At 37.9% G+C, this 27,851-nt stretch overlaps 1 protein-coding gene across 7 annotated transcripts in view; it reads right to left on the reverse strand.

Annotated features, from left to right (window-relative positions):
• The window catches only part of atp2b2 (ATPase plasma membrane Ca2+ transporting 2), a 97,341-nt gene that overhangs the window by 23,845 nt on the left and 45,645 nt on the right, over positions 1 to 27,851 (reverse strand). For 6 of the 7 annotated variants that reach the window (XM_044024105.1, XM_044024104.1, XM_044024109.1 and 3 more), the window contains 8 exons: positions 13,514 to 13,714; positions 10,280 to 10,537; positions 9,550 to 9,675; positions 8,265 to 8,390; positions 7,903 to 7,926; positions 6,516 to 6,608; positions 4,322 to 4,363; positions 1,242 to 1,406 (listed from right to left, as the gene is read on the reverse strand). In XM_044024105.1, coding sequence (XP_043880040.1) covers positions 1,242 to 1,406; positions 4,322 to 4,363; positions 6,516 to 6,608; positions 7,903 to 7,926; positions 8,265 to 8,390; positions 9,550 to 9,675; positions 10,280 to 10,537; positions 13,514 to 13,714 — 1,035 coding nt within the window. The remainder of the gene's footprint in view (positions 1 to 1,241; positions 1,407 to 4,321; positions 4,364 to 6,515; positions 6,609 to 7,902; positions 7,927 to 8,264; positions 8,391 to 9,549; positions 9,676 to 10,279; positions 10,538 to 13,513; positions 13,715 to 27,851) is intronic. The other variant, XM_044024108.1, reaches the window with a different exon arrangement.

Consider the following 27,851-nt stretch of genomic DNA (forward strand, 5'->3'; position numbering starts at 1 on the left):
TACTCTGGGGTTTGCTGATGATTTGACCTGTTAGTGAAGCACTCGGGGACCAAATCTTGCTCTAAGCATCTTAGCCCATGGTGACTTATAATTATTATAACATGCATGAAGGACCTTAAATACAGAAAAGAGACCAAGAACCATTTCATTACTTGCTCTCTGTCCAGGGGATTTCCAAAATAATGCAACATACATCATTGAACTGATTACCTGCCGACTTTTAAAAGTGGGTTGCTCTTTATGATGAGGAATTAGGTAATACAAGACATTAAATGAGTGTGGGTAGGTAATACAGTGAGAGCATCTCAATATAACACAATACAATTCAACAGCACCAAAAATAGAATGTTAATTAACATATAATTTACTGCAACTTAAAGCACAATTGCATATGGGTGTATGGAACAGAAGGATAATAATCAAATAATCAAAACATTTTTTTTTAAACTTTTAGCTTGAATGAAATCTGATGAAACAAACTGCATAAAGCAAAGGCAACCATTTAAATGTACTGTATGTAGTTAGTGATGTGTATATATAAATATATATATATGTAGATGTTTCTTATTTCTTAGATACACCTGATGCCAGGTAGATACAGACCAAGTGTGGTCACATAAATACCCACAACAGATTCCAGATCGTCAAAGGTCCAAAGGAGTCTTAAGTCAAAATATTTTCTGCCATAGCCACAGCACCGCCAGATGATCTTGCTTGCTCGTATACTAATCCTGCCACAGTATTTCATTGCTCTGACACCATGTCCTCATTCCATCACTCAGGACAACGGCGTGATAAAACAGCACACAGTAAAAAAAACAGGGCCTCTTAAAACTACGAAGCCTTTAACTCTTGACTGCATGAAAAGTAAAACAGCAGCTTTAATAACAACATGGCAGCCAGGTTCTTTTAATCCTATTTGCAAATCACAGCTACTATTTTGTTTAACAGTAAATCCTACTATGTTGCTGCTGGGAGGACACCTACTGTGTGGGCAAATTAGTGTGTGGGCTTCTAAAACTACCAAAACCGTGTGTCGGTCCAGATCTGTTATGTACAAGTGTGTTTGAACTCCTGGCTCCATAAACTGTTTTAAGCTAAATGACAAATGATAAGCGACAACGAAGGGAGCTTTAAACACTATTTTGCTTTGCTGGAGAGGATGATTGTTCATGACTTTGTTGTCCCTGACTGAAATGCCTGACTAAGAGATGGACCAGGAGCAGTTTGCTGCAGTTTACCTGCTTTGCCGATCTGGACAGCCAGTTTGGTAAGCTTCCCTTGCAGCACAGATTTTTCCTTCTTTGAAATGGACACCTTCTTCCTCTCTTTTTCATCAGACTCTCCACCTTCAGCACTCTTTAGAGGCTGCATCTCCATGGCAGCTGCTCCGTCCTGCTTCTTTACTGTAAAGACCACAAAAAACAAGGAAATACAGAAAGCAGTGTTGTCAGAAATGGAGATCAAAACGAAGAGATAAGGAGAGAGGAAGGAAGGAAGGAAGGAAGGATGGATGGATGGATGGATAGATCGATACTTGATTGAACCCATACGGTTCCAGCAATACAGCATCTAGTAAGACAAAGCGGTAAAAACGCACAGTATATGATAAAAATGGGTATTAAAATGTATTATAATATATAAAAGTGCCAAAAAAATAAACCGATAAAATAAGGTACTGATGATTATAAATGAGCTACTGTTGATAATAAAAGGCTGTAAAACACCAGGTGTTACAGTAGCTCCAGGTTATACAGTGTGCAGTGTGTAGCAATGATTGTACAAGGTCCCATGACAAAATGAGGCTAATTAGTTTGTATAATCATTATTTATTCAAATTAGTATTATTTTAATCCTGCATTGTCCTCATTGGTGGTGACTGTGAATACTGGATATAGTGATAATAAGGGAAAACACTGCCACACCACCACAAACACATATTTACAGTGAGTGATGAGTTAATTTAATAGTCCCACATCCAAGCTATACATCATGTTCACGGATTATCTAAACATTTACTAATGGCCTACTTTGCAATGTGTATGTAAAGATAAATGTGCATATTGCACATGTGAAAATAAAGTAGTGAATTTAAATAGCAATAACACAAAAGAAAAAAAAACAATTGAAAATGATTGTTAATATAGAGAACAAACCACAACAAACAGAATCCCAACAGGACTATAGGCTGTTTATGACTTCTCAAGACTCTATGACTTGATAATCTAAGTGCAAAATACACTCCTATATTTTACCGTCTAAGTGATGCGGAGAGCATTAAGTATAGATGCACAGTGATGCCTGAGGATTTACACCATACTGGGGGACAGGCAGAACTTCACTTAAATCTGAACTCAATCTGAATTTAAAATACTTGCAATAATACGAAAACAAGACTGCATAAGCAGCTATCGACAGAACACAAGATAAACAACACATTGTTTAAAAGCTGCTCTATTGCCGTGATGACAACAAACAAATGTTTAGAAAGCTCCAAATACAAAAACCACCCACATGAATGTGATTTTCCATTTTCCTGAAACAAACGATCTCATCAGGAAGTAGATTCTAACACACAAAACACAACCACGCTGTGGACGGTAACCTGCATTTGATCTATCTGACTTATTCCAGAGCATAATGATCCATGTACATTATCAATCTCACTCCCTGATATTTCATTTCAGCTTTAATCTGCAGAAACAACGTCTTCTGGAGAAAAAAATATTTAGGCAGTAAAACTATACCTCAGTTACCTCACACTCTCTCACCATCTCTGTCACCACCTCACACACACACACACGCACAGTGGAGAGCTTCTTTGTTAATGTAACCCATTACCAAGATTCATTCCAACCGCAATGTGGCATGTGTTTGATGCTTGCGGAAAACCTTTTAATGTTGAACATTTGTCTTACTCTTGGGTTGAGCACTTTGTTTTTTTTCTCCTCCACAAAAGACAGAACCATCTGTATGCAGCAGAGGAACAAAATCCAACTGTTTGAAAGCTGCATGTCGTCCTTCATTTACCCTTTTGTTACTTTGCTTTGGAGAAAATGTGTGTTTTCAGTTTTTATCTTGTGCGTATTATTCCATTTCATCACGTTTTTGTCGAAAGCAATGGAACGTGTGCCCGAATATGACTATTCAGTGATGACATGAATCATGCACATTATAAACTAACAATCCCTCTCAAACCATGAAATACATTATCCACCAAGCAAACAGTCTGTTCTCATCCACAACATGTTGGATGTGGTTGGGACGACTGGGTTGGAGAACGTTTGCAACAAAGCATCTGTAGCAACTCTACCCCAAAAATACCAAGACTTAAAGAAATGTGCAGCTCATTTTTTTTCAAGGGAAGCGTTTGAGGTCGAGTCTGTCGAGTCACCTGGTTTATGCCATGGAATGGACCAACACCATATTACCCAGGACTGGTTACAATGTTTGACTCTAAAGTCATTTTCTTAATCTATATTTTGACATGACAGATCAATAAATCTGTTTCTACATTTAAAAAACAATCTGATAACATCTACTAAAAGATACAAATATTGTAATTCATAGTATTAGGAATTGAATTGATTTTGGTATCAGACACAATAAACTAGGAGGAGCATACTTAACGACTTTTTACTCACTATAAACTGAAAAAGAATAATTAACATCCAAATGACACAGTATCCTCCCATCTCATACACGTTCATATATATTATATCATGTTGTGTTTCAAGAACAGTAGCAAGGGGCAAACTAGGAAATGGTGTATAAGTAGGGAAGAGGAAATAAAAGCAATTAGTGTAAAAAGAAAAAAAAAAAAAAAAGGTTGCAGATTCACAAGTTGAGGAAGAGGTTGCTGTTCTCTTTCAGAGAACAAGACAAGTTAACAACACAACAAGAACAACAGACCAGGGACAACAGACCAGGGACAACACATCAGCGACAGACAAAGTGAAGAAGAGGGATTTTCTAATCAAACATAGCTGCAAGTAAAACCCGGGTCAAATAAATAGTGTGTGGACTGACTGACAGTAGACTGTCAATGTCTGTTGGAATACAATCTGAAGTGACACTGCACATTTATTACAGAGGCAGTGTGGTGTTTATAAATATTCAATGTTACATTATATTAAAGTGAGAGCTGCATTTGACCCGGAGCTTACATCACACGCCATACAGGGCAAAAGATGAGGTGAGAAGGAGGAGGAGGAAAGGAAGAAAAGAAGAAGTAAAAGAAGTAAGAAGTAGAAGAAGAAGGAAGCAGGAGAAGAAGGAGAAGGGGTAGGAGAGGAGAGGGTGAACGATATGGTTTGATTACCTTTAATCTGGTTGCTCTCCATATTGCCATCTTGCATTTTACCTATGATGAAGACATATAAGACAATAACAACAAAAATAATCAAGGCAGACAAGTCAACAAATTATCACCACAGAGACAACACACACAATGACAACCAAAAAACACAAACAAGGAGACAGGAAAATGACTTTTAATACAAAGGCACATAGAAAGGCTTGTGATATGTAAGTGATGTAATGTAATTAGCTATTATCTCTACTGGTATGAAGTTGATGAATAAACTTAATTCCAAGTTATTAGTAAACCATAATCAGGTTGGAGTAAATTAATATTCAATTAATTTCAAACTTTATTTTACTCCATAAACAAACACTTAATTAAAATGTTTAAAGTGAGCTTTCTGAAATGTAAAAATATTAACATAGAAACAAATAGGGAGTGTGACATAATACTAGTCAGTACAATAATACAGAAACACACACTTTTCTGATTTCTGTTTTTATATAATTTAAATTAAATGAAGCACAGGTAATTCCATGCACATTATCAGGTATACGTTTCAAATTGTTGGGTATAAAATGAGACACTGAAACAGAGCAACAGCATTTACACAAAACACTGACAGTGAGGGGAGCACATCACACACATACAGCATGCATTAGAGGGAAAATTCAAACAGCACATGCAAGATCACACAGTCGGAGTGGAAGTGCACTCAAGATGTGAACAATACAGAGAGAGAAGGAAAGAAAAGAGAGAGTGCCAGACAGAGAGAAAAGGAGAAAGAGCCTCCCACATGGTAAAGTTACATAAGATCAACTGGCTGAAAATCAAAATCTAACTTTGGGGACAGTGAATTTATTAAGCTGTTGCACTCTGCTTGACATGGAGTGAGCTCAAAGTACATGTGCAATATAAATCAAATGACATTGTCATAAACTGCAGAATCCTCATGTCTCAAAGTCTCATGCTTTCAAATCAAATGTATACATTGTGTAAATGAAACAAGACATAATCATTATGACATCATTTATTATGCTCTGCAGTATTGATCCCATCACTACCCCAGGCGTCAATTATCAAGATATGCCCTGTTTTTCTCAGTGGTTAACAGGCTAAAAATGGCATAAAATCTGTCTTTCGTTACTAATAAGCCAGTGATAAAATAAGACGAGTCAGAAGATCAGATTTTTACAGATTCTTCTGCAAGAACAGTATGTGGGAAAATAAAGGTCTTATTTAACCCCCTCATCCATATTAGCCAGTTCCCTGGAGTCACAATAAAGCTGAAGATGACAAATTGCTGTCTTCCAGCCTGGGACAGTGCAAGGTCACAATTACAGTGCAAATTACACCTCTCCTGCCTTGAGTACAAACACTCTGATACTGCTCTCCAAGGAGACATAGATAGAGAGAACCCAGTACAACAATGAAGGAAGTAAATCTTTTTGCACTGCATGCAACTAACACTCCAGCAGAGGATTCCCACAATGTGTTCTCAGAGGACCCCCAACTAAAGAAGACGGTGCTACAGTAACATCCTGCGACCACTATTTACTTTGTGTCCTGTTTTCACAGATATACAGATTTTTTTTTTTTCTCTCATCAGGTCAAAGATGGGAAAAAGGGGATACCCACTATCATGTCAAATAATAACAAGAACCTAGAGCTCAGTAATTCATAATAAATATCTTGTTTGCCCTTGTCTAACCTGTATAAAACCAGATTTAAAACAACATGTAGGGGTTGTGTACCTCTTAACGAGGGAAGAAATAAATACATTACACAAAATAAAAAAAAAAAAGCAACATTTTTTATAAGAAATCAACTTCAACTGATGTTTTGCTATTTTTTCATGATACCTTTTTTGAATTACAGAGCGGCTCAAAAATGATTTCCGTCACATCCCTTTAACTACTTTTGCCTTATAAAGGGTTTTATTTGTTTAATTTATTGCATTCTGCATTAAGGATGGAGCAAAACAAAGTGATAGAAATATTACAAATTCAGCAACAGTGTATCAAGAGAGGAAAACAAAAACAACAACACCAACAAACAAGAGACTAATTTCTACAAGTGAAGACAACATGCACTGACAGCGTGGATGACACAACTGACAGAGAAGGAAGAGGCAGCTGGAGAATGAAAAAGGTACAAGGAGTCAAAGCTCACGACAGAAAGACATCAAAGACCAGATGGTTTGTCAACCTACCATTAATTAGGCTGGCACTGCCAGGGGCATTAAAGCCTGCAGCCCCATCCGTGGCTATAGTTGCGATAGGGTGGATAGAGGGATGGGAGCAGTCTAGCCATGATGGGCGAACATGAATGAATGACACAAACACACACGCGCACGCGCACACACACACACACACACACAAGTGCATACACAAGACAATGAACAGAAATAACATGGTTATAGCACATATAGATTCGATAGATTCAGCATATGTCCAGGTAGGCTAAATGTATTTACTTATGTTACTGTAATTATTTGTACCTATGTATTGGTTTTTTTATCCAAGGAGGTTCAGAAAAATCGAAATAAAAAAAAACACTGGACAAACATGAATGATGGAATCTGAACATAGCATGGGAAACAGTACAACATAAGGTTTAAACCAGGGAAAATATCTATTTACAGGAAGTTGATTTAACAACACGCCTACTTTCAATTTATATGTAGTAATTACAGTAGTAGTAATATTTACTTCTCAGTCTTGAATGCTTATATACTAATTTTTAGCTTAAATTTCTTTCATTTTTATAGTGTGAAGTGTGATTCTCTTTCATGTTATACGTGTTTTGCCGTCACAAAATCCTATTGTGAACAACTATTGGAAACAAATTATCTAAACGATGTTAAATAAACTCTCCAAAGAATGTTAAAGGGCACAAATATTATTAGCCAAGGATTAAAATATTCCCAGAAATCCAAGTCATGGCATTTCTTGATGTAGTTGATGAAAATGAACTTGATCGTCCAATAATTAATAATCAAGTGAGATCAGCTATAATGTATGTGAAGTATTATCAAGTTTGGAATGTATGACACTTTATCAACTGTAATTTATACCGGTCGGAAATATCAGTCTTTTAAAATACTACATCACTGTCCAAAGATGCAAAAAGAAACAGTGACAACAAATCAACACTGACATTAATGTACATATAAGATGTAATGAACGAAGCATCTTACAAAAGCTCAAACTTTCTACTTCACTCTTGACTGCTGGTATATATGCTGTGCACCTGAGAGGCTGGTGCTCTCATGTCATGTTCTGTTTTGCAGCAGTGAATTTGGTTTGACAGCCTTTCAATATTTATGACGTTGAACATGTCTACGAAACAGGCCTGATGTTGACTGTGAGCTAGTTAGTTTGATGAAAGCAAAGCCTGGTACAGGAGGACAGGTTTATACATTGTTAAAAGTGACATCTTCCAGCACGTTATAAGAAGCAGTGTTGTGATGCTGAGGCCTTTTTTAACTGAGTAATTAAACTAAGGGAGGGAGGTAAAGAGACCTGTAGTGTATTAGGGTAACATCAGAGGTTTAAGGTCTAAAGTATCAAGTATCAGTGGTCAAGGTGATACTCTACCTGCATTCCGGTGTCCGTCTTCCACTGAGTGTCCACCGAGGTGAATTTGGAATGATAAGAGAGAAAGGTCAGTAAAGCACCTGAAGCCACGGAACATGGACACTGCAGCTTATTTACTTCTGTACCATCAACACTCATTTCAGGCAATACTTGCAAAGATTCTATTTCATACAGTTTTTCTCAGTTCAAACAGTCAGTGGTTCATTTGAGTTTATGGTTCATAACCTTTCCATTGACAAGGGTAGTTATAAACACTAATATCATGCAGTGAGTTAAGACTTTCTTAACTAATATTAATATTAAATTAAAAAACCTTATAACTTGGCAAAAACTGACTCAGTAAAGAAAGGTGTTTATCTCACCTTTCTTTTCTTTCTTCTCTTCTTCCTCTGTGCTCGCCCCCAGCAGGGTAAAGATGATTCCAGTCTGAGAATTGACACCGACTGCAGTCACTATCATGCGTCCTGACCCCTCCATCACATGAGTCCCTAGAGAACCAGAAAGAGAGAGAGTTATATAAATTCTGTGTATCTGCTTTCACAATATGCACTGAAGTCAGAAGATTTTCTGGGTTTTGCTGTAAGTGAGAATGTAAATGTCTGCAAATGTCACTCCAGAACTGCCAGTATCCGAGTCAACAAAACTATCCGGATAATGTTTGAGGGAGAGAAAAGTTACAGATAATTAAAAGCAAGTGAGTGTTTGGGTGTCCTGTCTCCTGCATGTTCAGGGCAGACGCCACCTCACAGCTGGACATTCTGGACATTGTCTTGCTGTTTTTAACACGTCTGATCAGGCATATTCTCATATGTGATAAGTCTCCAGAATTTTGAAAAATTGCTGTCAGAAAATGGCTCATATAGAGGTTAGATAGATAATAAATGCCTCTGTTATCATTGTGAATATGAATGCTGAGCTCAACAACGGTCTTCACCCTTCACTGACAGTTCTGTCTAAAGACTCTGACAGAGGACAGCAGCACAATTAGGATCTTTGCAATTGAGTTACATTACAGAAATAACATTCAAATTGATTACTGCTATTATGGCGAAATCACATCAAATGGTGATTCTCAATTTCCATCATTGGGCAATTCTCCCTCTTCTCATCTTTCAGTGCGAGTATATAGTACTGTAAAAATGCTCACTCATCACTCATAAAATTGATCAATGAATATTCCACTCCTTGCCCTAGAAACAATGCATTATGAGAGCAGCTATGAGGTCAGTACTTAAAATATCATAATTAAAGCCCAAAGTCACTTCTAATGTAATAGAGACGAGAGCCACAATCAATAAACAACGTTTCAGTGTACAAATAGTTGCAGGGTGCAAGTATTTTAGGGTACACACGTATAAAATGCTTAACCTTTGCCATGGTGAGTGCATGAATGTGCATGAATAAGAGAGATAATAAATAGAGGCAGCAAAAAGTAAGGAGCTAATTATCCTCAGGGGGGAAAAAAAAACAGATTAACCCATGTTTCTGTTTTCAGATATTCTTAATTTCTATGAAGCATACAGCTGCAAAATCTGCCATCTCTACTGCAGCAAACACAAAACCAGTCATGTGGTAAAAAAAATGTTATAACTGTACTATGTTATTTAATATATGCATCTCAAGAGAGTGCCTCAACCAGCATCATACCAGACAACAGCATGGGGTCCTTGTCTGCAGCCTTCTTGACATGGTCGGACTCTCCGGTCAGTGAAGACTCATCAATTTTCAGGTCATTGCCTTGGATCAATATTCCGTCGGCAGGAAGAAGATCACCTGCAGCAACAGAGATGACAACATTTGCAAGATTAAATCATTTATGTCAAGTATATTTATAAATACAGTTTTCTTTTTAGATAATAATGGCTAGGGTTATGTGTGTATGTGTGTGTGTCACATTTTGAAGCAGAAGCTTATTACGCAAACAAAACAAAAGAAACTGCTCCACCCACATAAATGTGAAGCATAAACCTATGAAGAAGGAAGCCATGGTAAAGTGAAAAGAGTGGAAAAGTGAAAGTGGTAAAACAGTGTTCCTGTTATGTGAAGACCACCACAGTTTCCTGACATGCTTTGGGAAAGGGAAGGTTGAGGGAGTGTCCACTGTGTAAGAATTAGATGTCACTAATTCTTCTACACTGGACCTTAAAGGCTGACAGAAGTGAACAGTAGACAATAGATAGATAGATAGATAGATAGATAGATAGATAGATAGATAGATAGGTAGGTAGGTACTTTATTGATCCCGAAGGAAATTCAAGAGACATGTTCAAAAGAGCCATACCCACTATCACTAATTGGTGTGTGCAAAAATGACAAATTTTTCTAATTCTTCATTCACACCAACATCTAACCAGTCTGACCATCTCCTCATACCTACCATATTTGATCTGTGCTATATCCCCTACCACGATGTCAGCCACAGGCAGCTGTATGACCTGGGCACCACGGACGACCTGGAATTTTTGCTCCTGCTCAATGCGACTCTGCAGCCCCCGGAACTGCTTCTCCTTGGACCAGTCGTTGAAGGCTGTAACCAGCACCACACACACCACAGACAACAGGATGGCTGCGCCCTCGATCCAGCCAGCTTCTCCCTCGCCCTCATGTTCGACCCCACCTGCTGCTGAGCCGCAGGCTGCAGTTTGTTAACAGTGACAGCAAGAAGAAGGAAAAAATACACAATCGTGAGCATACTGTGTTTTTAAAACTGCTTATAGACCAAGGTATTCTCGTAGCTGCAAATTTCATACACTGTTATCAGTGCAATATCATCCCATGATTCAAGACACATGGATGTAAATGTGTAATGTGTGCAATATAAAGTACAAACTAATGGAATGAGCTGTTTTATGCTCTGCATCAGATGGAAGCCCTGCTGTCCCCTCGCTGTGCACAGTCCTCCTCTCACTGCTTCATGGAATAGCCTGGGAGTCCTCTACACTCCCGGCTCAGTGACTGAAAAAGCTCCCAGTGGGACGATTTGCTTTGGACTGAGAAAAAACATGCAGCTCTGCAGCTCAAAAAGTGAGTGCACGCAGACCCCATATTTTAGATATCACATTTAAACAACTAGACTGTAGAGGTTATTTGGTCTTACAGGGGCTAATCATACACTGCATGCTGTAACAACATTCTTAACACTGTAAGACTACCAGCACTAACGCAAAACCCATTAACGTTGAATCATTTATTTCAATTAAACGTCCTTTGTATGTGTTTATTTGTTTATTCTTAATTTCTCCTATGAATATAAGCAATTCTATTCCACAACCTTTTCTTCAGTTAATCTTGGTCAAAGACAATGATTTGACATTTGAAAGGTTATGTACTAAGAAATAAAGATTCAGCAACATTATATTCAGATTGACATATGTACTATAAATGGAAAACTTTTTAGTGTCAACTGTCATTCACACAAAACAACAGCACATTTTCAGGGAATAAGCACAATGACTACATTAGCTGTATATGGTTCAGGTTGTACAACTCTGACATGTAAATGCAATCATGTCCACAACAATGTGCTCTCATCGCTCTGACAGAATGGTGTACCTGTCCATGGTGCTGAAGTGCCAACAAATACCCAAGCCTGACTAAACACCAACTCAGGCCTGGTTAACACTGGATGTGTCACATGTGCAGCGCGGCTGTAGTCTTGCTCATGTCTAGCTCACCTGTTTGTGTTCACACTGCATTTCACTCAGGCTGAGTGTGTCTCGTCTTCCCACACCACCAATATTAACATAATCAATTCATGTTCTGATATATCTTAATGTCACCTGATTTTTTGTTTTCTTGTTTCTGATTCGGCCTAGACACTAAAACTATAGTGAGAGGTTTTATGTCATAAAGCCGGTTGAACGTCAATATCATTATTAACAGCTCTTTTATCCGTCCATTTTTTCTGGGAACCACACGCATCATGTGTAGAAAATAGGTGAAGACGCCTGAGCTCAGAAATAGATGTGCGTCTGTATTTCACGTGTGCAGTGTGAACACTCTCATTTGTGAACATGGGCGCCGGAATGAAAACGCAGCCACAACACATACCCAACACATCCAGTGTGAAACAGGCCTTAGAGCACAGCTGATTGGGAGACATATGACTAAATGTTATGTAAAAGCATAAATAGATCAGGTACTATCTCTGCATGTATTTTGTTTGATGTTTTTTTATTTGATAGATACAAACAAGACCCCATTAATTTAACTTCAACGCAGTCATTTTTCATTTGTAAATGCAAATTAATTCATCCCACCACTATCGATTTCTTGCCCATTTTTAACCAATTAAAGATGGAAAAAAGAAAGAGACTAGCAGTAAGAGATATCTGCATGTGTGTGTATATGGATGTGTGTGGATGTAGTGTAGGTTGGTCAAAATTATTTGGTTGTCAGTTTTTCTCTGTATTGTTGACGCCAAACCAAACCTTCAAAAAGTTGTTATTAGCTATAATATATCTTAAAAACGTCCCTACATCCACATTTTTAGGAACACAGTGATGGTTGGCAGTCATATCTTTCTGAAGTACTAATCACTGGTCACACCAAGTCATATCCGTGGGAGATCATACGCCGAGTGAGATTCATACGTATTCAAGTGACTAAAATATGGGAAGGCACTTGCATAAATAACTTTTTTGCTGTAAGTTAAAGGGATGCTTGATTGTATGACTGTTTGGTTTTTGAAGCTTTAGAATAACCTTTTTATATGTAGTTTAGACAAGGCCCTTGCTTTATGGATGGCGCCATCTTGCACTATCATGTTTCCGCAGCAGTTAGAATGCCAAACCAACAGCTTCCTTTTTTATCTCCTCCTTCCCTAAAGCAATGAATCCTCCATTTGTTTCAGTGTGTTATCTTACATTAGAAGTCACTAATTCCCACAAACTGGATCTTTCCATGAACACAACTGATAATGCAGAGAAAACAGGTGAAGTATGTAGAAAAAGCACTGTTCCTGATCACATCACATAAAACTGTATTAGAACTACAGCTTTAATCGAGACAGAAATAATTTGATTGACTAACTTGGTACTCAAACCTCTGAAAAAGAAGACTGGACTCTATGTCAGGGCAACTGAATTCCATTACAGCAATAATATGGGGAACAATGACTGATGTTGCTGACTCAGCACCTCATTATGGTCTCTGTCTTCATTTCCTGTTTCACAGCTCACAGGGCTGATGTATGGGCTCCAAGGGCTTAAGGTTATTTTTCTACTCAACACTTCATTAACCTTCTCGGTGCTTTTCATACACACATTTAACACATTCATAATGTGCATGCGTGTGTGCACACAGACACACATTTGCCCTGTGCTCGATGAGTCACTTGAACTCTTGAGGCAGGTCACAAACAAAGTGTGATCCGCCTCACCAATTCACCAATTAAAAAATGAGTGTGTGCATATGTGAACATGTAGGTGTAAGTGTGTCGGCAAGTGCCAGTAATATCAAGGGGAGTGCTGTCAGTGAGCAAAAATAAATGTATTTCTTTCCTGTTCTCTGCAATAATGGAGAAATCAGGAATACCTCATCACATGTGTGTCTGTCTTAGGACTTGAACATTTGTGACAGGGAGAAAATTTGATGGAAACTGATCACTCACATTCTCCAGAAGCATCTCCAGGAGGGCTGTAGAAGGAAAGGCCCAGGGAGACCAGTGCAGCAACCTCCAGGATGATGAGGGTGACATCCTGTAATGCCTCCCATACCAGCTGCAGGAAGGTTTTTGGCTTCTTTGGAGGTATGAGGTTTTTCCCAAATATTTCTCTTCTCTTGTCCAGGTCGAGTTGGGTACCTGTAAGACCTGGGAGAAGAAGACACAGAAAAAAAGAACAATTAATGATTTATTTATTGCATGATGGGACAGTTTTATAAATGTATAGGTGTAGTTTAACATAAACAATGGTCACCAATTTGATGATCATTTCGTTATCTTAATCAATAGCTATGAAATGCAAATCAGTGCAGTATATTTACAGTTTTTTGGTCATGAGAATCAAATAATCAAGTTTGTTTTTTTCCTTATGTCTTTGTTCCTTTCCTAATTACCAGTTTGAGTCATGATGTTGCACGGACATGTTCCTCACATAATTCTGCACCAGAGATGAGGGCCTTCTGCTTTGACCTCATACACTATGATCAACTGTACATACACACACATACCTTTACTATTTTATTTGAAACATGTTCACATTAACCTTACTTCTCAGCCCATTTTCTCAAAAGATTTGGCAAAAGCACAGACGTTGAGATCATTTAAATTCCATTACACAAATAGCTTCAGAGGAAATGAAAATCTTTTGTGCGACTATACACTTTTCAAAAAATGTATTTCACATATGCACTATTACAATTTGAATCATGGCTGATTTAAAACCTCTGGGTTCTCTGTACCATAGTTGGCACATTTAATTCACTGCAGTATTATTGGTGTCATTAAGGTACACTCTGGTCTAATATAAAGTCTATTATAACTGACCTTAAAGTTGGGGTCGGCAGGATATGTACACTCTTATCGATCATAATCATATTAATTTTTTAGCATATTCACACAGGATTTCTATTCAGCTACATTATTGGCTTGCCTCTCACTTAGCATTGCACTTCCATTATCTTGCTGCACAAGCACAGTGTGTATACGTTCTCTCCCTCACAACTACATATATTACCACAGCATTATGTCATGCACAGTACGTCACTGGGTCTCCCGAGAGTGGCCCTGGATTGCACCTGATAACATCACCGCTGCATGACACGCCACATGTGAGCACATATGACTGCAAGATGGCTCATTAACATCTATAATACACAACTGATGAGCCATTCTTCTCTCACTCCAAGGCAAAAAGAACAAAGACTACAACAGAAATTGAGATGTGGAAAAAGTAAACAGGGAAAAAAAAAGGATCTTGTTTTAGTGACTTGAAAAAGACACAGGGTGTTGCAGAGAAGGAGATGGAGAAGGAGGGCAGCCTGAGGAAAGAACAACTCCCAGCTCCTATGTCGGAGAATGCCCTGGTTACAAATAGATCAGTCTATAAATATCCTCATTATCCATTCTCTTTTAAATGTCTCAGTGAGGGCCTAGTATTCATCCATTGATCTCTGGAGCACCCTACCTCACATGAAAAAATCCCTACTGTGTTTGTCTTTATGTGCACTTAGGTCTGTGAGTCGTGACTGCCTGCACGTGTTTTGCATGTGTTTTGTCTGTCTGACTTGATAATGGACAGGATCCCACTGTAAATCTAGAACTTATATCATCAGGCCACTTAGTTCACACACACACACACACACAGGCAGAAATGAGGACATTCATACATATCCACATTCAGTTTGTATTGAACCCCTTCCTCAGGTGTCCACTGAATTTAATACTCACTAATATTTCCATTCAATTACAGAGTTATTTTTTATCTGTGCTTGTGGCAGAACAAACATCAAAAACATAATATGCTAATTGACCGACTTGCATCAGTCCAGATGCCGGAAGAGCTGGGTATATTATGCAAATGCAATCATTTCACACTGAGATGCAGTTTAATGCATACTTTTGGCTATTACTGCTGTGTGATATATCTACTACTGTATCATGCATTGTTTCAGATTTTAACCTTGTTAAAAAAATTAACTGCGCTCTTCTCCCTTGCCTTTGAAATGGGAGCTTTGCTGTAATCAATCTTGCTGATCATTAAATACTTATTGCTTCTTGGAAAATCCATTTCTGCATTATCATTCCTTCCTGGATCACTGATTGCAGTGTTGCCTACAGCAGAATATTCACTTGCCAAATGTTCTAATATTCTAGGCTAAACGCTGTCTCCTCATCTCACTGCTCTCACAGTGGGTTTCGAGCAGGCGTAAAAAGTGGTGAAACTTATATGAGTCACATTCCCTGGAAGGATTAATGCTGATTGCAAATGAATCCCACTGCCATTCATTATCAGGCTCTGAAGCCTGAACAGAACATAGTGTATACTAAATATTAGGGGGTTAGAATCACCAGAGACACCACAATACGATACGATATGATCACGATATTGCAAAAATATTTGCAAAATCATACATTGCGATATACTCACACAACAGCTCTAGTGAGAGTGAGCACTTGGCACCTTTCTTGCACTGTAGTGGTTTGAAACGTCTATTTTAATGTTTATCTGTAACATCAGTAATTGATACATTGCGTCTCAAAAGCGATATAATATTGTCACGCAAAATATCACAATATTTCACCGCATCTATTTTCCCTTCACCCCTACTAAATATATATGTGAACAACTGATAGAAATGGCTATATTTGCTAAATTTTCAATTTAATTCTCCGTTTCTGTGCATCATAAATATGTTCTTATTGGGAATAATTTTATAACAAAACAAGCACTTTTACTTTGCAATTCTGTCTAATATCATAATGAATATCTTATATTGCCCACCGGCTACTAAATAGTTGTTTTTTCCACTTTTTCCTCGCTTGACTATATGCTCATTGGCCCCCAGGTCTTTTGAGTTTGACAACCCTGCCTATACCATTAGCATGGAATTTATTTCCTTGCCAGACTGTCAACAGATGGACTTAAAACAAACACTGGGTATCCTGGTCAGACAGTGGATAAAGACAAAAATGATCATTTACTGTGCCAGCCATGCATCCTACACTTTCATCTCATTTGTAAATGTATCATGTCATTTGTAGTTGTTTTCAAGTGAATAGGTTGTTTAGTAAACAGAATACAATATACTAAATCAAATCTGGTGACACTGGAGATATTGTGTATTGAATGGCTACTCATACATTTACATAATAACGAAATGTATTATGTACTAATCAAAGGTTTCTACTAGAATTTATTTCAAATCTAATTGCTAGACATGGAACACAATTCAAAACAGTTTTTATTCCGTCTTACTTTACTGATTTATCATTTTTTTTTATTTATTCTGACTCATAAAATGTATGACAACTGTTGTCAGCAATGTGGTTTGTCTGACTTTCTTCCTGTTGTTGTTGTTGTTATTATTAGTGTTAATATTTAAACATATACACATTCTACTTTAAAAGTTTAAAAAGAAACTTCGCCTAACCTCTTCTTCACTATTCTCACTGTATAATTTATGGCGAGTAATGTACTGATGTGTCAAATGCGGCAGAATCTGCAATTCAAATCCACTTTGAGAAATGGCACCTCCCTAACATCCTGTTTCCAAACTGTCAGGTCAGGGATAAAAAAAAAAAAAAAGAGAGAAATAAAAATGTGATGCCATTCTATCTGCACGAGAGGAAGTGGGGGATTTTATTTTTCAGTCTGATGGAACATGATGGCATACAGTATTTTAACAGTTGGCCCTTTTTTTGTCAGTGGCTAAAAATAGATCTCCATGGAAACACTATGCATCCCACTCGTTCAGTGGAAATACCCGCGACTCTGAACCTTGGAGAATGCATGAATAAGTAAGTGTGTCTGTGAGTGTGTGAATGCATGTTAAGGTGTGTCAGCAATGTACGTATGTGTGCACAGGTACATAGCATCGAAGAAAAGAGAACAATAAATGAAAATGTGTGATGACCTCTAAATGTCCTTGTAAAAATGGCACAACATTGTAGACCAACAAACAACAATATTGATTTAAAAACAAACATTTTTGCCTGATGGTTTATACCTGACTGTCCTGTCCTGTCCTGGGTTTTGGCAGTACTTGATGTTTCCTGTCTTCAATTTTACATTTTCCTGCCTGTCTCTATCAACTTTTCTCCCCTTTCATATTACTGTGAGCCACAGTGTCCAATTCAAGTCACCATGGCAACAGGGTTGTACGATGATGATGATCATCATAATGACACAAACATATTGATGCTTTTTCTGTGGAGAATCAATAGCTACAACATGTTCTCGGCTTTCTCGATTTAAAAAAAACTAACAAAAAAAATGAGATGAAGGGAATGAAGAGAGAAAACAAAAGTGGAGGGATGAAGTGTGACTCACTCAGCACAAAAGAGGGCACAGATAAAGAGAGAGAGGTACAGGACCGAAATATGGAATGAGAGTAAGCTGGATGTAGAGTAACTCCTTGAAAAATAACCCATCAGTGTTTAAAAGGTGGATAATTATCCTGCTCTTATGAGAAAATGTGAAATGTGTCACAGTGTCCTTGAGAACGACCTCTGTGATAATGACACCATTTCACGCCATGAAAGATGTGAGGCTCGTCACGGTGTCTAGAAAGGCAGAACATTGTAGCGAGAGCCACATGGTGTGGATGTTGCTGAGGCTGACATTAAAAAACAGAGAGCGGCGTGTCAGTGTATGACACGTAGATATAGGAGAAGGGAGCGAGGTGGAAACTAAGGTTCAGAGAATGGGGGCGTGCACACTGATCCATGACAAAGAGACAACGTGCAAAATAGTTGGGTTGAGGATGTGATGGGATTATGGAGAACAAGGTGACAGATGTTACACCCTTGCAGATGTTATTACTGTGGTGCTAGCTCAGACGATGAAAGCACTAGATGCTTTCACATTGATCATCCACTTTGTCTTTGTTTTAGTTGCATGTTTGCTTGTATCTTTGTTCACATGTGTTCTGTAAACAGTACAATACATCAGTCCTTTCAAATGTCTTTTTGTAAAATATTTGTACAAATAGTTCACGGATGTTGAATAATATGTGTATTTACTTTCAAGATTAAACTATTTGCGCCCACTTTTTAAATGACTGTAGAGAGTATATAGTAATGGTAATACAAGGGAATTAATTACACCTGAGATATATCTATACACAGTCCTTTAAACTGATATGATTTGTTTATGATATACATTAAAGAAGCTAGACATCCCATTGATGATGTTTTCATTTTAACATGTGGCACAATATCTGGAAAAAGACTGAATCCAAATCAACAGATCAGAGCTGAGGTTAACAGTGAAACAGCCTCTTTAGTTTAAGAATATGGCCAAATTAAATTAGCTGTTCTTGTGAAGGGGCACAGCAGGGTGCACAGCAGACCCACCCACAGTTAAATGAAGACACTTAAAGAAAGAAAGTGCCTTTTCTCGTGTAAAAGTGGTAAGGCTGTGTGCTTTTTGTAGAAAACATCAGAAGGCTGATGTAAGTGAGGCATTTAAAACAGCAGGAAAAGGCGGTTTGTCCTCCCTTCATGGAGTGTTCCTCCAGTTCACAGACCTATTCCGTCTAAGTTTGATCTTGTTTTGGGGCGACATTGCTCAGCTGACAATGTGGTTTCTTGTGCACACATTTTTCTGTGGCTCCACACCCTTGATCGAGAGAGCGCAGGAGGCCACGTCAGGAGACGATCGCTCTCTGCGAGGACAGAATGGTGTGACGTGTCACTGTCGCAAACACACACATGCAATCTTGCTCTTTTGTGTACAGACTATTAAGTAGTCACGTTCTCTCAAGTGTGCAAGCAGACACACTGTACTATATGTCAAAAAACAGCTGAGGAACAAACACACATGTAGATCTACCGTTTACAGGAAAAATATTTATACAATACATATATTGTGTTAATTAATGAGGTTTAGATACTCTTGTGAAAGATTTTTTATTTTTTTTGCACCTTTTCCTAAAAACACTGCTGGCTCCAGTTGTTGTAAAACTTGTTCTGCACATCCACCAGAGCCGACTTTTGTTTGTTTTTGACAAGATGGCAGACAAAGCACTGAAAACATGTTAGTCTTGGTCTCTTGTGTCTGATCTATTTTCTAATAATTAAGGCAGATGAGCTGCTGCATCCAAAAATGAAGTGTTATTTGAGGATACATAATTTGTGTTAAAAGGCTCAAACACCAGGTCACCTTTTAATAGTACACCCACAACTAACCAAAATGTATGCTGAAATGCCGAAAATGTAATATGCAATGTGTGTGATTGTGTGGCTGTGTGTGTGTGTGTGTGGATGTGGGTCTGTGGGGGCAGCTGTACAAGTGGGTGAGTTTTGCTGTCAGGCACTGTGCTCTATGAGTCTGACTCATGCGAGAGATGGTAGAGTGGAGTGAGAGAACACAGCTCACAGTTCTCTCGCTTACTCTCACTCTCTCACACATACATACACCACTCTGCACAAGATGATTGCTTAACAATCCTGTTTTGCTGAGTATATTGACATAAATGTAAGAAGGAAACTTGTGCCGTGATAATTACAGAACAGAACAAAACCTTCAGGTGTGATACACTGAATAATGCATCTCACGTTCATTTGAAAGCTATTAATGCTCTGACCCAAAGTGCACAGACTCTTTGGTTTCTATGACGATACCTCTCGCGGCTTCTTTTTTCATTTTGAAAATGTGGAGAAAAAGCTGATTATGTAATGTTACGCAAGAAAACACAAGCCTGTACAATTACAAAACAACAACAAAAAAAGAAGCTGTAGCTGTATGCTGTTCATATCAAAATTGGATACCCAAAGGTTTAATTTACACTTTCAAGAAAATCTACTTTCGAGGCCTGGTAAGTAGTACATGAAGAGCAGCATGGAGGGAAAAAAAGAAACAAGCAGATAGTGACTCATGTGGCATATGGTCCTTATCAATTCATGACACAATTTCTATTGTGAGACATTTTGTGCCTGCAGTTTATATCATAGTTCTGTGGGTCTGCACGTTATTATTTATTCGATTACGCTTAAATGTGATCTCATTTTCATGTGGCAATGATTCTGCCATGTTGGGTGGAAAGATCCACTGCATTATACTAATTGTACCAATTCCTTGTACGCATTGTCTGCATTACTCAGTATTATTATTATAACAATTTGCAATTACATGTTTTCCATTTGTTGTTCCAATAATGTGGGTGGTTGAAAAAATGGTCTTATAGCATTGGTAAAACAACAGGTGATCTATGACTTTTGCACAACACTGTATATATATATAACACTGACCTTGTTCTGCTGTGTGAATGTGTTAATTCAACTTCAACTAAAAAAACAACAACTGAACTCTGAAATCAAATGTCATTTAATGTATTTGTTTTACTGAGCTGCAAACACTTTAATATTAGCTGACCCAACTGACCTAGATGTGGACACAACATTGTGTGTGTGTGTTCTTCGACACACCTAGCCATCATTCATTTGACTTTTATTCCTTTAATTGATCTTTTTTTGTTATTGTAAAGTAAAATATCAATTCACATAACTCATAACTCATGTGTTCACCTCCTGATGAAACACATGAGTTTAAATATCCTAAATTGTTATTTCCGTACATATGACACCCGCACGTGTGTCCGTCCTGGGAGAGGGATCGCTCCTCTGTGGCTCCTCCTGAGGTTTCTCACATTTCCCATAGAGTTTTCCTCACTGTGAGAGTCTAAGGATACACGGTGCCACTTGCTGTACAGACTGTAAAGCCCTTCAAGGGCAAATTGTGTTTATGATGTCGGGCTATACAAACAAAATTTACTTTATTTAACCATTGTCTGTATGTATGACAACAAGAGGTTTTTCTGACAGCTGTCATCGTTGAGAAGACTTAGAGTAGATATATTATTGTAAATTCCAATTTACAAAAAAAAAAAAAAAAAGCACAGTACTATCTTAATGTTTTCTTTCTACTATTTTATATCGGGGGTAAAATAAAGGAATATTAGTATTTGTGCTACATTTTAACCAACAATGCTGATTTGGAGCATTATTCTCTGTCACACACACACTAACAGGTGAAAGGGAGCAAGAGGCTGAAAGAGAGAGTGACCATGGTCTATCTGCTGCCCTCCATCTGGGTGTCAGTCTCTGGTTTCACCCAGAGGCTAAGATAAGTTCCAGTCACAATAGGGACAGCCATTAAAATTCAAACTACCGGAGAGAGTCATAAAATAGTCATGACAGGTGAGGGAAATCTGCATACTCTAATGTGGTCCTTAACTTTGGCATGTTTTTAGTGAAATGTAATTTTAAGGTATTTGTATGATCAGTAAAACACTTGAATACTGATTCCACCACTAAAGATTTGGTCAAAGTCTGTATACATGGTCTATCATGACATCTTTAAAGACTAACCTGCAATATTGGATAGCTACTGTTAATTGGGCAAAGCTGCAATGGCTGCAAAACACTGTCACAAGAGAAAGGAGCATTATTAGCACATCGCAGAGAAGCTAAAAAGATGTGCTTGCAAATTTGGCAGTGTTTGATTTTGCTTCTTCAATCTGTGCCCTTAGATAAGTATGGTGGTATCGCTGGTCCATAATTGTAAGACTAAACTAAACTAGACTTAATTTCTGCTTCCTTTATGTTAAAAGCCATAAACTAAAGGTAAAAGTCCCAAGACAATATCCACGTTTGTGTTCTTCTTGTCTGCTACATGGATGTTATGGATTCTTCTGTATCCGTCCATGTACACAGAGAAATGCGGGAAGCTGGCCAACAGCAGGAGAAGAGAGAGGAGAGAGGTCACCTCAGGGAAAGAGCTGACATTGAGAGAAACAAGTCGTTTATAGTTCTGCATAACCAGCTGAATGCATAACCATGCCTGTCAGCTCACAATCCATCAACATCTGAGAGGATAAGAACTGGATGTGCATACTGTATCTGACAGTAATGTGCAACAGAGGAGCATTTGGATGTGTCAATATTGACTTCTTAAGTCCATCAAAACTCAAAAGATACTTAGTTTGTGGCACCTTGTATACATAAATAAATAAAAAACAACAATTCAAACAGTCAGTTAATTGTAAAAGTATAATTATTTTATCTTAAATTTCTGCAAAATAGAAATTATGTCACACACCATACCTTTAAGGCCACAGATTGTGGCCTTAAGAGTGACACTCATTTTAAATACCTTTAAAGATTTGAACTGCATTGTAAAATCGTTTTAAATATGTACTTTAGGGAAGATGCTTCTCATTCCTTGCTTTCTCTTTTTTTTTCAAGCACTGAGCTGATTTAGTCTGTCATATCTAGAATCTACTGTATTGACCACCTAAACCATTTATTTTTATACTTTACACCAAGCTGGACACTGCAGTTGATATGTCACCCAGACAGATATATACTGCACACTGTTGTGAGTCAGCATCAGGCTTCATGGGACCGGACAGCAGTGTCAGGTTCTTGGCATCTGTCTCTTCATTCAGTCAGGCATTGTTTGGGACAATGTGCCAACCAGCTATATGTGACCTACAGTACTGTACAAGTGTGAGTCCATAAGTCTGTTTGTCAATCACACTTTCATACAAAGTGTTAGGGTTGTGGTGGTTCATTTGTTTATTTCACTGGACATCCAAATAAACTAATTGTTGTTGTAATCCTCCAATCTGGGAAACCAGCCCACTCTGTTCTTCTCCACAGACACTAAATTTAACCTGACATGAAAGTCTAAGCATTTGAGAAGTGATTACACTTGAAAACATATTCTTGCAGAAATATAATTTCCATAAATGATTAATACATGAACAGAAACCTGCATTAACAAAATCACATGTGGGTTGCCAGAGTAGAAAAGCTTCCATAGACATAAGCCTTGTCTTCAAATCTATGGTTACAGTAAGAAATCTTTTAGCCAGTAATTGACAAAGAGAGAAAGGCTTTTTTTCAGTTTACAGCTCGCTGTCAAACTTTATGCAGTAAATTACACTTAAGTAATAATTCAGGTTTTTGAAGCATGGGTTGAAGTGTTTTAGTACTTGAGACTGGTCTTGGTTTTGCACATTACACAACCACATTTCAAGAAATTAGTTGTATTAATGATTTTAAGTGAGACAATAAAAAGCCTAAAGATTCTGGCAAATTAATTATTAAAGCTAAAATCTTTAGGGCTTTTTCACCAGTAAATTGCCCCACGTTTATCTTCGATAGCAGACAAACGTAGGTCTAAAATTAATAATATTTGTTTAAATATTTTTATATTATACCTGAAGAAAATATACTAGAAATGAACACGAAACACTAATTTCTGCTTATTCAATCATCCAGACAGATATTGTTTGATGAAGTTAAAATATTATTTAGTTATTTAATGGATGGAAGAAATTGTTCTTTTAAATTTAAGCATGATTTGTGGAAAATCTGTACAGTATTATTTGATTATGGATTAGTGGTTGCCTCACAGCAAGGGTTTGATTCTTGATTTTTCTGTGTGGAGTTTGCACGTTCTGCCTGTGAGGCTATTATCAACCCTCCATCTGACCTCGTAATTCTGATGTGCAATTTGAAAAAATATATCCTTTCCTTTCCATTACTGATCTACAAAGTACTAACAGAAAATTTGACATATCATTATTAAGCCAGGCCTGGTAACAACTCACATTACAGTGCACTAACAACATGTTAATCGTGTGGTAATAATTTTGTAATAGGGAAGTAATACTATGGTAATACCATCTTATTTCTCACCAAGTCACCAAGTAATAGCTTGGTAATAACACTGGAAAAAAGGTATGATAATCATAAGTTATGATTCTCAAATATTTTAATGTGAAGGTCTTAACATGTTGGAAAGTAGTAAATTGGAAAATTATAGCGTATTCCTGTGATATTATCCTCTTATTAGCAAACTATTACATTGTTATCACGAAGCTGGAAATTGCATTAGAAATAAGATGTATTGCCATAATTCTACCTTCATAATCAGAATTACTATCATACTACCATTACCCTATAGTTGCTGTACCTTAAGACTGCATTACACTCCTTTCTCCAGTAAATCCTAATATTGCATTCAAAGCACTGAGGCAGAGTGTGACCACAGTGCCTCAACACTGCTTCAGCATCTACACTAAGAACACCTGTGTGAGCAATGGTGCATGCATGTGTGTCTGTGTGTGCGCGCACAAGATGTGGTTTTGCTCCCTTACAGAGCAAAATGGTTGTGAATCATTTATAATCTGCCCTCTGAGAGCCATCTCTTTCCCTTCTTTACTGCCTCCTATTTCATTCGCTCTCTCTTTTTCAACATTTTCCATCCATTTTACTGAGTCACCAGGGGAGCAGAGGGGAGGGCAGAGAGGATAGAAATGGAGGAGGACGATGAGAAGGAGGTGCAGGAGATATTGTCCTTATTAAAGAGACGGCAACGCCATGTGAGAGATCCCTTGTGGGACACAGATTAAATAGACTGCGTCAGAAGGGAACGTGCTAGTGGTGCGGCGACTGGAGGACATGATTAGTATGATCATCAGGGAAGGAGGGATGGAAGAGGAGAGGTGGGAAAGTAAGACACTGAGGAGGATGAGATTAGAGAAGAAGAAATGAGAAGAAGGGTTTAAGAATAGAAGAGGAGAACATGAAGAGATGTAGTGTAGATGCACACAGACTGAACAGTTGACTTTATTTTAAGGGAGTGACAAAAAAAGATTAGACAGAAAACAGGAGAGAAGATGGGTGTGAATGATGTAAAGAAAACAGGGAGATGAAATTGGAAAACAGGGGGAGTGTTTCAGCCAAACTCTGCAGTCACAGAGAGGAAAGAGTGAGAAGATAGAGAGAAGATGGGAGAACAGGCTCCTCCTATGTATAGAATTCATGGTAACAGGACATACAGGAATAAAACAAGTGACAGTAGCATAGCTACTTTAAACTACCCTGCAACATGTGTTGTTAAATTGAAACCTGCACCTAGTATATATGAGGAAGCATTATCAGGTAACAGCGAACGGTACTATCTGATTACTGAACAAAGAAATAACATTCATTCTATAGAGGTACCACCATTTTCATCTCTTTTTTGAACTCTTATATTTTCTGATGACTGCACACATCAAGACATCTGTGTACTTGACCTACAAGAAATGTCACCAACAACAAATGACCGTACAGACATAGAAATCACCAGTTACAGATCGACAGTTGAAGTGCATGTACGGTTTTTACTCACACTGTCAAAAACTTAACACATGTTTCTCCTGTCAGCGGCGTCAACTCATCACAAGTAAAAACCTCCTAAGGGAATTACCATGTGTTAGATCATCTGGCCACCTTCCACTATCATTATTACTGCCACAACAACCTAAAAACCAATTAAGGTGCGGACACAATTCAATACAATGCTTTGGATGTGTTGTGCTTCTTTTCGAGAACTATAATACTGTCACTCACTTAGTTAAAGAGGCGAAAGCAGGAGAGAGAGAGACAGAGAGAGATGATGAAGGTTAAAGATGTAGAGCAGGTCTATTTCGGCTACGCCGTACACTGGCCTACTGGGATATGAGCAACCAACCAGCACACCGAAATAGAAATGGGAGCAGAGGAGAGACAGAGAGAGAGGATGAGTGATAAGGTGTGGTAAGAGAGAAAAAAAATGGAAGAGGAAGAAGGGCAGATGGAAAGGTTGATGAGGAGGAGGTCTGCCGGGTGACAGGAATGTGAGGAGAAAGGTATGTGGGAAGTAAGAGGGTTTAATTGGAAAGATGGAGGGAAATATTTGGATTCTTGTCAGTATGGGCGGATGAAAATACTGATCCCACTGTCATGGGTCGTTTTCCATTTTGACAGGTCGTAATAAGAAAAGTACAGGTGTAAATAATCCATGATGATGAGGATGGCTGCGTTTCATTTATCTTCCTGAGTTTCAGGGTGGATGCTGGCTCACTTTTACACTGCTCTCACTTAGACAAACTGGACAGAGCCCTTGATAATCTCATCAGTAACCTATGCTGTTTCTGTTAACACATGTCTCCTATAGAAAAGACCTACAGCAGTTAGCTTGGGAGCTGCAAAAGAAGCTCATATAGGTCCAGCTGCCCTGAGTGTTCATCCACAATTTAACTGACAAGGAAAATACATACTCTATGTTGATAATTATTTACGATTTAGTACTGGTCATGGAAATCCTGATGATATTAATAAAATACAAAACTGGAGCCTAACCCTAACCTCAGTCCTTTTCTTGGCCTTTACCATAACTACAGTCCTATCCTGGATCCTAACTCTAACCTTATCCAATATATCCAAATGTGCTACCAGTGGGTTTACAATGGAGTTAATGGTGCCTCTCTTTCAGTCCTGGAAGGGTTCCTTGTACGTCTGTCAAGCAACGCTGAGGGACGTTGACAGAGTGGCAGTATATGACGCTTTGTCTGGAAACACAAATGAATCATATGAATCCTCTTTAGAGGTGCAACTAACGATTATTTTCATAATCGATTAATTTGTCGATTATTTTCTCGATTAATCGATGGATTGCTTGGTCCATAAAATATCAGAAAACCTTAAAAAATGTTGATCGGTGTTCATCAAACCTGGTGATGTTCTCAAATGTCTTGCTTTGTCCACAAACCAAAATGATTAACTTTTAATGATTTCTTTGTTATCCAGAGAAAAGAATGGCTCTTGAAGAAAATGAAGAAAATAGTCACATTTAAGAAGCTGTTTTTTTAATCATGAAAAAAGCTTCAAACCGATTAATTGATTATCAAAATAGTTGTCTATGTCATTAATAGTCGATTATTAATGGTTTAATCGATCAATTGTTACAGCTCTAATCCTCTTATAAAGATCTGAGAATAATGTATTATTGGACTTTGTACTACGTTGTTTCATACCTATTTAATTTCATGTCATTGTTTATGTATTACTATTTGGGTATTTTACTTTACAAAGCCCCACATACCTGTAATAATCATAATCACCTTCATAACTCTTAAGCTTGAGGTGTAGTTGTTATTGGAGGTGTTGAAGATAGTGAGGTAGTGTGTTATATTTTAGATATGGTTTTGTAATAGTTAAAATATTGATGTTTTAAACAGTTTGGCCTTTGGAGGTTGGAGGAAGAGGATGTTAAGGGAGATTTGTTGTAAGTGAAGGAAATGTGTATTGATGTGCAGTGGGAGTCGAATCATAGAACTGGGGGCCAGTAAGTCATAGAAATGGTTAAAAGGCAAGTTAAAAGGCAATAAGACACCAATAAAATAAATAATATAAAAGCAACATCTCACACTACGTTGAATGCCAAGGAAAGAAGGAATTAAGGCAGTGA

This window comes from Solea senegalensis, linkage group LG4 (genome assembly GCF_019176455.1).
Source record: "Solea senegalensis isolate Sse05_10M linkage group LG4, IFAPA_SoseM_1, whole genome shotgun sequence".
Taxonomy (NCBI): domain Eukaryota; kingdom Metazoa; phylum Chordata; class Actinopteri; order Pleuronectiformes; family Soleidae; genus Solea; species Solea senegalensis.